This window comes from Coregonus lavaretus, assembly GCF_964263955.1.
Source record: "Coregonus lavaretus genome assembly, contig: HAP1_SCAFFOLD_299, whole genome shotgun sequence".
In the NCBI taxonomy this organism is placed as follows: Eukaryota; Metazoa; Chordata; class Actinopteri; order Salmoniformes; family Salmonidae; genus Coregonus; species Coregonus lavaretus.
In genome coordinates, this window is record NW_028163038.1 from 430,623 (window position 1) to 441,761 (window position 11,139).

General features: G+C 41.9%; 1 protein-coding gene across 1 annotated transcript; it reads right to left on the reverse strand.

Annotated features, from left to right (window-relative positions):
* Positions 1-9,214: 9,214 nt before the first annotated feature.
* On the reverse strand, positions 9,215-10,877 carry LOC311118566 (E3 SUMO-protein ligase ZBED1-like). Its single transcript, XM_084193355.1, has 3 exons — positions 10,265-10,877; positions 9,482-10,066; positions 9,215-9,239 (listed from the first exon to the last, which is right to left on the reverse strand). The coding sequence occupies exons 1-3, from the start codon at positions 10,648-10,650 to the stop codon at positions 9,236-9,238; spliced, it is 975 nt and encodes a 324-aa protein (XP_084049481.1). The 5' UTR covers positions 10,651-10,877; the 3' UTR covers positions 9,215-9,235.
* Positions 10,878-11,139: the final 262 nt, after the last annotated feature.

Consider the following 11,139-nt stretch of genomic DNA (forward strand, 5'->3'; position numbering starts at 1 on the left):
CTTATTGGCCAAATGCACCGAATACAACAGGTGCAGACATTACAGTGAAATCCTTACTTACAGCCCTTAACCAACAGTGCATTTAATAAAAATAAAAAAAGTAGAATAAATAAAATAACAAAAAAGTGTTGAGAAAAAAAGAGCAGAAGTTAAAATAAAATAATAGTAGGGAGGCTTTATATACAGGGGGGTACAGGTACAGAGTCAATGTGCTGGGGCACCGGCTAGTTGAGGTTGAAGTAATATGTACATGTGGGTAGAGTTAAAGTGACTATGCATAAATAATTAACAGAGTAGCAGCAGCGTAAAAAGCTGGGGTTGGGGGGCAGTGCAAATAGTCCGGGTAGCCATGATTAGCTGTTCAGGAGTCTTATGGCTTGGGGGTAGAAGCTGTTGAGAAGTCTTTTGGACCTAGACTTGGCACTCCGGTACCGCTTGCCGTGCGGTAGCAGAGAGAACAGTCTATGACTAGGGTGGCTGGAGTCTTTGACAATTTTGAGGGCCTTCCTCTGACACTGCCTGGTATAGAGGTCCTGGATGGCAGGAAGCTTGGCCCCAGTGATGTACTGGGCCGTACGCACTACCCTCTGTCGTGCCTTGCGGTCGGAGGCCAAGCAGTTGCCATAACAGTCTGAGATGCAACCAGTCAGTATATTCTCGATTGTGCAGCTGTGTAATTTTTTGAGGATCTGAGGACCCATGCCAAATATTTTCAGCCTCCTGAGGGAGAATAGGCTTTGGCGGATGATCTCCGCATGTGTATTTCCCACCGTAAAGCATGGAGGAGGGGGTGTTATGGTGTGGGGGTGCTTTGCTGGTGACACTGTCTGTGATTTATTTAGAATTCAAGGCACACTTAACCAGCATGGCTACCACAGCATTCTGCAGCAATACACCATCCCATCTGGTTTGAACTTAGTGGGACTATCATTTGTTTTTCAACAGGACAATGACCCACTTCCAGGCTGTGTAAGGGCTAATTTACGAAGGAAAGTGATGTAACTGCTGCATCAGATAACCAGGCCTTCACAATTCACCAACCTCAACCAAATTGAGATGGTTTGGGATGAGTCGGACCGCAGAGTGAAGGAAAAGCAGCCAACAAGTGCTCAGCATATGTGGGAACTCCTTCAAGACTGTTGGAAAAGCATTCCAGGTGAAGCTGGTTGAGAGAATGACAAGAGTGTGCAAAGCTGTCATCAAGGCAAAGGGTGGCTATTTGAAGAATCTCAAATATAAAACATATTTTGATTTGTTTAACACTTTTTTGGTTACTACATGATTCCATATGTGTTATTTCATAGTTTTGATGTCTTCACTATTAGTCTACAATGTAGAAAATAGTCAAATTAAAGAAAAACCCTTAAATGATTAGGTGTCCTAAATATGTTGACCGGTAGTGTAAGTATTCACACCCGAGTCAATACTTTATAGAAGCACCTTTTAGAAGCGGTTACAGTTGAGTCTTTCTGGGTAAGTCTCTAAGAGCTTTCTAAACCTGGATTGTGCAACATTTCCCCATTATTATTTTACAAATTCTTCACGCTCCGTCAAATTGGTTGTTGATCATTGCTAGACAACAGTGGCCGTAAATGCTGTTTAAGATGAGGGAGGACCATTATTTATTTTTTAATGAGCATGGCCTTATTTCTATTACAGCATGTTGGATGACTGTCATTCATATTCCATTCACCCAGTTCAATGTAACATCGATACGTTTAGGGTACTACATGATACTCAACATTTCCCAATACCCATCATGAGGTTGCTACAACCTAGTCTATGAATGAAAGTTTACAACGTAGGTGACATACGGACAGTGACTCAATACCGCCTTGCACACTCTTGCCTGCAAATAGCTTATCTAGGGTGTAATAATTTGTCCTACAGTTGCAAACAAGAGTTTCTAATGGTCAAATTCAAGATATGTTTATATGTTTGAGTAACTAAACTTGCCAGCTAGCTAACATAGCATCCCTCTGTTTAGAGAGCTATCAGATCAGAGCTCTGATAGGTTGGAGGACGTCCTCCGGAAGTTGTCATAATTACTGTGTAAGTCTATGGAAGAGAGTTGTGCTATCGTACAGAGTGCTGTTGAGGCTACTGTAGACCTTCATTGCAAAACAGTGTGTTTTAATCAATTATTTGGTGACAGGTGAATATATTTAGTATAGTTATATCTATAAAGGATGACTTTTTCAATGTTTTACCATTTTTATGAAATTCACTGAGGATGCTCCTGAGTGGCGCAGTGGTCTAAGGCACTGCATCGCAGTGCTAACTGTGTCACTAGAGATCCTGGTTCGAATCCAGGCTCTGTCGCAGCCGGCCGCGACCGGGAGACTCATGGGCGGCGCACAATTGGCCCAGCGTCGTCCAGGGTAGGGGAGGGAATGGCCGGCAGGGATGTAGCTCAGTTGATAGAGCATGGCGTTTGCAACGCCAGGGTTGTGGGTTCGATTCCCACGGGGGGCCAGTATAAAAAAAAAAAAGAAATAGAAAAAAAGAATGTAATCACTAACTAACTGTAAGTCGCTCTGGATAAGAGCGTCTGCTAAATGACTAAAATGTAAATGTAAATGTAATGCTCTCATCCCTTTCCTACTCAGAGGAGCCTCCACTGCTAGACAACCATTTTCAGGTCTTGCCATAGATTTTCAAGTAGATTTAAGTCAAAATTGTAACTCGGCCACTCAGGAACATTCATTATCTTCTTTGTAAGCAACTCCAGCATAGATTTGGCCTTGTGTTTTAGGTTATTGTCCTGCTGAAAGGTGAATGCATCTCCCAGTGTCTGGTGGAAGCAGACTGAACCAGGTTTTCCTCTAGGATTTTGCCTGTGCTTAGCACCATTCCATTTATTTTTATCCTGAAAAACTCCCCAGTCCTTAATAATTACAAGCATACCCATAACATGATGCAGCCACCACTAAGCGGATTTGAGAGAGTGGTAGTCAGTAATGTGTTGGATTGGATTTGCCCCTAACATAACACTTTGTATTCAGGACAAAAAGTTAATTGCTTTGCCACATTTTTTTGCATTATTACTTTAGTTCCTTGTTGCAAACAGGATGCATGTTTTGGAATATTTTTATTATGTACAGGCTTCCTTCTTTTCACTCTGTCATTTAGGTTAGTATTGTGGAGTAACTACAATGTTGTTGATCCATTGTCAGTTTTCTCCTATCACAGCCATTAAACTCTGTAACTGTTTAAAAGTCAGCATTAGCCTCATTGTGAAATCCCTGAATGGTTTCCTTCCTCTCCGGCAACTGAGTTAGGAAGGATGTCTCTATCTTTGTAGAGGCTGGGTATATTGATACACCATCCAAAGTGTAATGAATGAAGGAATATTCAATGTTGTCTACCCATAGGTGCCCTTCCTTGCGAGGCATTGGAAAACTTCCCTGGTCTTTGTGGTTGAATCTCTCCGGCAACGTTAGTTGTGTGTTATTCGTCATGTTAGAGAACAGCTATTAGTTGTACAATAATCCATGGGGTTGAGTGTCTTGTTGTTTCAATTCAATACCATCATAGACTGATATGATTGAAATCTCTATCTTACCTTATAGGCCTAACTCAATATTAGGGACCTAATAACACCATAGAGAATCAAATCAAGCTTTATTTATACAGCACATTTCAGACATGGAATTGAACACAATGTGCTTCACAGGAAAAAAACTACTAAAAACAATTAAAATAAAACTAAATATTTACTACACAAATATAAGAGGATAAAAAAAACTAAAGAATTACAATAAAAAATTCACGACTAAAAAGCACCCTGAGGAAAAGCACAACTAAAAAGGTGTGTTTTAAGATCTATTTTTAAAAATGCCACAGTTTCCTTCCCCCTCAGGTTCTCTGGCTATTCCAGAGGCTGGGAGGCATAGTAACTAAAGGCTGCCTCTCCATGCCTCTTGGTCCTAGGCTTTGGGATAGTTAAAACTCACTGCTGTTAATCAGATATCCACCCTCAGGCCTGGAAATACATCCACAGGTACACCTCCAATTGACTCAAATTATGTCAATTAGCCTATCAGAAGCTTCTAAAACCATGACATCATTTTCTGGAAATTTCCAAGCTGTTTAAAGCCACAGTCAACTTAGTGTATGTAAACTTGTGACCCACTGGAATTGTGATACAGTGAATTATAAGTTAAATAATCTTTCTGTAAACAATTGTTGGAAAAATTACTTGTGTCACGAACAAAGTAGATGTCCTAACCGACTTGCCATAACTATAGTTTGTTAACAAGACATTTGAGGAGTGGTTGAAAAACGACTTTTAATGACTCCAACCTAAGTGTACGTAAACTTCCGACTTCAACTGTATATGACATGTAATAACTAGAAAGCACACAGACTGTGTTTAAAACCCTGCTGTTAATATACAGTCGTGGTCAAAGGTTTTGACAATGACACAAATATAAATTTTCACAAAGTCTGCTGCCTCAGTTTTTATGATGGCAATTTGCATATACTCCAGACTGTTATGAAGAGTTATCAGATGAATTGCAATTCATTGCATTTTAACATGAAAATGAACTTAATCCCCCAAAAACATTTCCACTGCATTTCAGGCCTGCCACAAAAGGACCAGCTGACATCATGTCAGTGATTCTCTCGTTAACAGAGGTGAGAGTGTTGATGAGGACAAGGCTGGAGATCACCCTGTCATGCTGATTGAGTTAGAATAACAGACTGGAAGCTTTAAAAAGGAGGGTAGTGCTTGAAATCATTGTTCTTCCTCTGTTAACCATGGTTACGTGAAAGGAAACACGTGCCGTCATCATTGCTTTGCACAAAAAGGGCTTCACAGGCAAGGATATTGCTGCTAGTAAGATTGCACCTAAATCAACCATTTATCAGATCATCAAGAACTTCAAGGAGAGAGGTTCAATTGTTGTGAAGGCTTCAGGGCGCCTAAGAAAATCCAGCAAGCGCCAGGACCGTCTCCTAAAGTTGATTCAGCTGCGGGATCGGGGCACCACCAGTGCAGAGCTTGCTCAGGAATGGAAGCAGGCAGATGTGAGTGTATCTGCACGCACAGTGAGGCGAAGACTTTTGGAGGATGGCCTGGTGTCAAGAAGGGCAGCGAGGAAGCCACTACTCTCCAGGAAAAACATCAGGGACATACTGATATTCTGCAAAAGGTACAGGGATTGAACTGCTGAGGACTGGGGTAAAGTCATTTTCTCTGATGAATCCCCTTTCCGATTGTTTGGGGCATCTGGAAAAAAGCTTGCCCGGAGAAGACAAGGTGAGCGCTACCATCAGTCCTGTGTCATGCCAACAGTAAAGCATCCTGTGACCATTCATGTGTGGGGTTGCTTCTCAGCCAATTGAGTGGGCTCGCTCAGAATTTTGCCTAAGAACACAGCCATGAATAAAGAATGGTACCAACACACCCTCAGAGAGCAACTTCTCCCAACCATCCAAGAACAGTTTGGTGACGAACAATGCCTTTTCCAGCATGATGGAGCACCTTAACATAAGGCAAAAGTGATAACTATGTGGATCGGGGAACAAAACATCGAAAGTTGGGTCCATGGGCCAGGAAACTCCCCAGACCTTAATCCCATTGAGAACTTGTGGTCAATCCTCAAGAGGCGGGTGGACAAACAAAAACCCAACAATACTGAGAAAATCCAAGAATTGATTAGGCAAGAATGGGCTGCAATCAGTCAGAATGTGGCCCAGAAATTAATTGACAGCATGCCATTGCAGAGGTCTTGAAACAGAAGGGTCAACACTGCAAATATTAACTAATTGCATAAACTTAATGTAATTGTCAATAAAAGCCTTTGACACTTATGGAATGCTTGTAATTATACTTCAGTATACCATAGTAACATCTGAGAAAAATATCTAAAAACACTGAAGCAGCAAACGTTGTGGTTTGTTTGTTTGCTAGCAAGCTACCGAGGCGGAAACAGCTCTTGAAAGACTCACATCGTCATCTGCTGACTGGAGTGGTTAACGCAGTTTGGGAAAATATTCACTACACTGTGTTCATTCTACCAAACAATATCATGTCATTTCAAAATAAGGTGAGCTGGATGGTAGACGGGGTTGATCGTGGTGAGTTGGCTGGTAGACAGGGTTCATCATGGTGAGTTGGATGGTAGACAGGGTTGATCATGGTGATGGTGAATTGTCCTCAGACATTGTTATCAGTCTTCAGATCCCTCTAGCTTGCTCGCTAAGCAAACCAAATAAATCTACCTGCCAACATTTCTGTAATCTCTGGTGAACAGACTTAACTGGTATCATAGCATCTGTCAACAGACTGTGGGACGGCAGCGACTTAAGGGACTTTTCTGACCACATCCCAACTAGTCAACATGTTAAACGGACCCTTGCCTTAACCCTAACGATAGACTTGCAGAGAGACAGGGAGGAGCTACCGCCCTGCTTTCTCTGAGCTGACCAATCCTGTTGTTGGGAAACACCCACACCATTCTGTTGTTGGAGTACGTATGCCCACACCATTCAAACACAGACTATTTCACTCACATTGCAATTAATAGAAATCTGGAAATAATGGATAGTTACAGTTATCAGAGGGTGGACCCCTTGTTGACAGTACATCAAATTACACTAAGGAAGGCCACATTAAGAAAGCTTGAGGTGGCAAAACTCACCCTGTAGGGCTTCTCTCCGGTGTGTGTACACTAGTCTACCATTAACTGGATTGAGCTAACAAAAGTGGAAAGGTTACCCAACAGTGTGGTGTTTTCTCTTGTGTCTAGCCAGGCTTCCTGACTGAGTGAATCTCTTCCCACACTGATCACAACCAAACGGCTTCTCTCCTGTGTGTGTTCTCTGGTGTTCTAGAAGTCCTTTTGAAGTGGTTAAGCTCATTCCACAGTCTGAGCAGTAGTAAGGCTTCTCTCCTGTGTGTATTCTCTTGTGTCCAGCCAGGCTTCCTGAATGAGTGAATCTCTTCCCACACTGATCACAACCAAAAGGCTTCTCTCCTGTGTGTATTCTCTTGTGTTCAACCAGGCTTCCTGAATGAGTGAATCTCTTCCCACATTGATCACAGCTATAAGGTTTCTCTCCTGTGTGTATTCTCTTGTGTCTACCCAGGCTTCCTGAATGAGTGAATCTCTTCCCACACTGATCACAACCAAAAGGCTTCTCTCCTGTGTGTATTCTCTTGTGTAAAACCAGGTGTTCTGACTGAGTGAATCTCTTCCCACATTGATCACAGCTGTAAGGCTTCTCTCCTGTGTGTATTCTCTGGTGTGTTTTAAGTTTTGCTGAAGAGGTGAAACTCTTTCCACAGTCAAAGCAGCAGTGAGATTTCTTCCCTGTAAGTCTCTGCTGGTGTTTCTTGAGGTGTTCTGATCTGGAGAGACTCTTCTCTGTCTCATCAGCATCATGATGTCGGTTAGCCTCCCCAGATGATAAGCCCCTTCTACTGAGAGAGCGACGGTTAGGGCTGTCCCCTGTGAAACAAAGACAGACAGTTAGGGTTCCTTCTTCAAATCGAAGTTAGTTCAAGGCCCAGCTTTCCAAACTCTTGTGATCGGATTTGAGCATTTTGGATGGGTTAAAATCAATGTAACCAATGGGGTAGGAGTGCTTCTAATGAGTCTACATTTTAAGAAGGTATTTAATGGTAATTAAGGACATCTAAGGAGTGTCCCAAAATAAATGTATGTAAGAGCATAAACCCACTCCGTCCCGGTGTTTTCCTGCAGTCGACCAGCAGCACAGACACCGTCTTCAGACCCAGCAGTAAGTTACCAGGAGAGGAACGACCTGGGGACCCCAAGAGGGGGAGGGGGGAGGAGGGTTGGAGGGAGAGGGAGGAGGGGGGTGGGATAGGTGTTTCCTGTAAATCCCAAAAAGAGGGTAGTGGAGTTCAAGTTAGTACACTAAGTGTAAAACAACACAACAATGGTATGATGAGGTCTTGCATTTAAATGGGGACGGCCACAACGGAGTGGAAACAATGCCCCCTTGCTGTTTAAGACTTAATGGACACCAAATACATTTTTTCCAAACTCTGCTTCTTCATTCCAGTCCGTTGAACAACAGGAAGTTACCAAACCACAGAAGATGAAAAATGTGGTTTTCAACGATGGGTTTATGATATAGTTTGCAACTTGTAAACGATTACCCATTCCTAAAAGTGAGTACCACTTTCACAGCATGTTAAAAATAATACACTATTTTACGATTTTACCTCGACTCACGTTGGTTGAGCGTCCCCAAATTATTTATTTTAACAGACACTGTAGTAAACTATAGCATAATCATATTTAAGTTAATTTCCTTGGAAAGATAACTGCCACGTGATTTATTCGCCCATGCATAGGTAGCCTGGTAGGCTAGTGTGTGAATAATACGACAGAGGTGCTTTTAGTACAATAGCTAGGCTAACGCATACACAGCAGAAAGACACCGTTTCCAAATAATCTGCGGAACAAGTATATTTATCACAACGTTTTCTGTCTGACCACCGGCAACATGAAAAATACGGACCGCGCTGCAATGATCTCTGTCTGAGCCCGCAGCCCTCTACCTCTAAACGTCTTTGTTGTACCATTTGAAAGTGGAAAGAAATATATACAGTACCAGTCAAAAGTTTGGACACACCTACTCATTCAAGAGTTTCTTTATTTTTACTATTTTTTACATTGTAGAATAGTATTGAAGACATCATAGCTATGAAATAACACCGATGGAATCGTGTAGTAACCAAAAAAGTGTTAAACAAATCAAAAACATGTTATATTTGAGATTCTTCAATAGCCACCCTTTGCCTTGATGAAAGCTTTGCACACTCTTGGCATTCTCTCAACCAGCTTCATGAGGTAGTCACCTGGAATATATTTTGATTAGGGCTGTCAAATGATTAAAAATTTTAATCAAATTAATCAGAATTTTCAGTGGATTAATCATGATTAATCACTATTTGCAATTACACCTGAATCCTAACCATTTTTTTTCTGAAATGCATACCAAAAGATAAATAACAGGACACAGATACATAATTTTCATATTATGTCTGTTTATTAACACAGCCAAATAATGGTGTTTTAAATCAAGCTGAAACATACTACACACCATAATATTTGTCTTTGTAATGTTCCATCACTTCCTCTTTGGCATTCCTCTTAACCAGGATGTACAATTTACAGTATTCAATTGAACAGAAAGCAATAAATGTAGTCAAATCATAACAGTGACCTACCACATTTTTGCACAATTTGAGTCATCTGTGGAAAAAAACATTTTCAATAAAACTTTTAAATCAAACCAAAGAACAATCTTTTACCTTTTCCTCCATTCTTTAATCCAGTTGCTCAAAAATCCAGTTGCTAACTACTTGCACTGAATGTTGCACTGAAACTGGTCTTTTTGTTTGAACATCACCTTTCAAATCTACTGAGCTTCATCATCTTTCAGCCAGTTGCTGAGGCAAACTAACTTGTTCACTTTTTCTGAAAGTAAAGCTGACCTTTTCTTGTTCACAATGTGACCTGCAACTGAGAAAAGTCGTTCACAGGGAACAGTGGTTGCAGGAGTGGCTAGATATTTGTGAGCTAGTGAGGCCAGCTTCTCATGGGCTCCTGAATGAGATGCCCACCACCTCAAGGGGCAGTCCTCCAATTTAATGGTGGGCTCTGCTCTGTACCTCTGCATGGCAGGTTGGACCTCTTCATCTTCTGATTCTGAATCTGAGCCCATTTGCAGAAGGCTGATTTTCTTCCTGGGTGGCCCATCATCATGTGTCTGTGAAGACCTTCTGGGTGATTCTTGTTGCAGCATCCCTTCAAGTGTGGTCCAAACCTCTTCCCTGTCTGTCTTGGGCAGGCATTTCAAGTCTTTGAAACGAGGATCCAAAACTGTAGCAATCTGGAGCCATGCATTGTTGAGCTGTTCTTGACGGGATGCTAGGTCCTCCTTGAACTTGGTCTTGAATCTCACCACATATGCAGGGTCCTCATCACAGGCTTCCATCTTGAGACGCAAGTGGCAGAGAGAAGGTAGTACCACAGAACAGGAGACATAGGCCTCTCCACCCAGGAGCTCAGTTACATACCTACGCACACAAACATGCACACAGAGACAGTGTATTATTAGAACAGTGGTTATCAACATATTATTATTATTATTATTATTATTATTATCATCATCATTATTTTTTACATAGATACATGTTATTGATATTTGACTTGGTTTATTTCATTCCAGAAAATAATCAAAGCGATGTTATTTGATAAGTTACAGACTGATTTACCTGCATGGCTCTAGAAGTGTCTCCAGCCTCTGCAGTTTATCCCACTCTGCTGCGGTCGGCAAAACGAGTTTGTGCTCCTGATTGTCCAGGGCTGCGATGACAGCCTCTTTATTTCTGCTCACGCGCTTGACCATTTCCAGCGTCGAATTCCAACGTGTTGGAACATCCTGGATCAATGGCTCTTGCTTCTTTCCCAGGCTGACTTGTTGTGCTTGAAGCTCCGCAGCATTTGCTGGGCTGTGCTTAAAATGACCGACAACTTTGCGAGCCTTGGCCAAAGCATTTACAAAGCCGCTGTCAGCAAGACTCACTGTGACACTTCTCTGCACCATGTGAGCGACACAGTTCATGTGTTCATAGCGTGTAAGTCGAATTGCGGCAACCATGTTGCGTGCACTGTCAGTCCCAATGGTTGTAGTCTTGCCCTCGATGTCCCACTCACGTGCAACAGACAGGAACTGTTCTTTACAAGCCTCCGCAAAATGACGCTCCTCAGTTTTTAATATAGTCAGCGCAAAAGACTTCAGTTCCCAAGTGTCACTGATTAAATGTGTAGTTACTCCGAGGTAATTGTTGTTACTCACTGATGTCCAATGGTCTCCTGTCAGGGCGATATGATTTACTTGATCCAAGACCTCTTTCCTTTTTTCTTTTTCGTTTTCATAGAGCTCGTGGATTTTCTTCATAACTGTGGCTCTTGACGGTGGCTTATAGAATGAGTCTTGAGACGCCACTTGCAAAACATCAAGGAAACCTGAGTCTTCTACAATGCTAATGGGTCTACAATCCTTTGCAATCCATTTTGCTATTGTGTTGGTCAAATTATCTGAGGTTGATTTTGTTAATTGCCTGCAAACATTCAGCGTGGTCTGGCG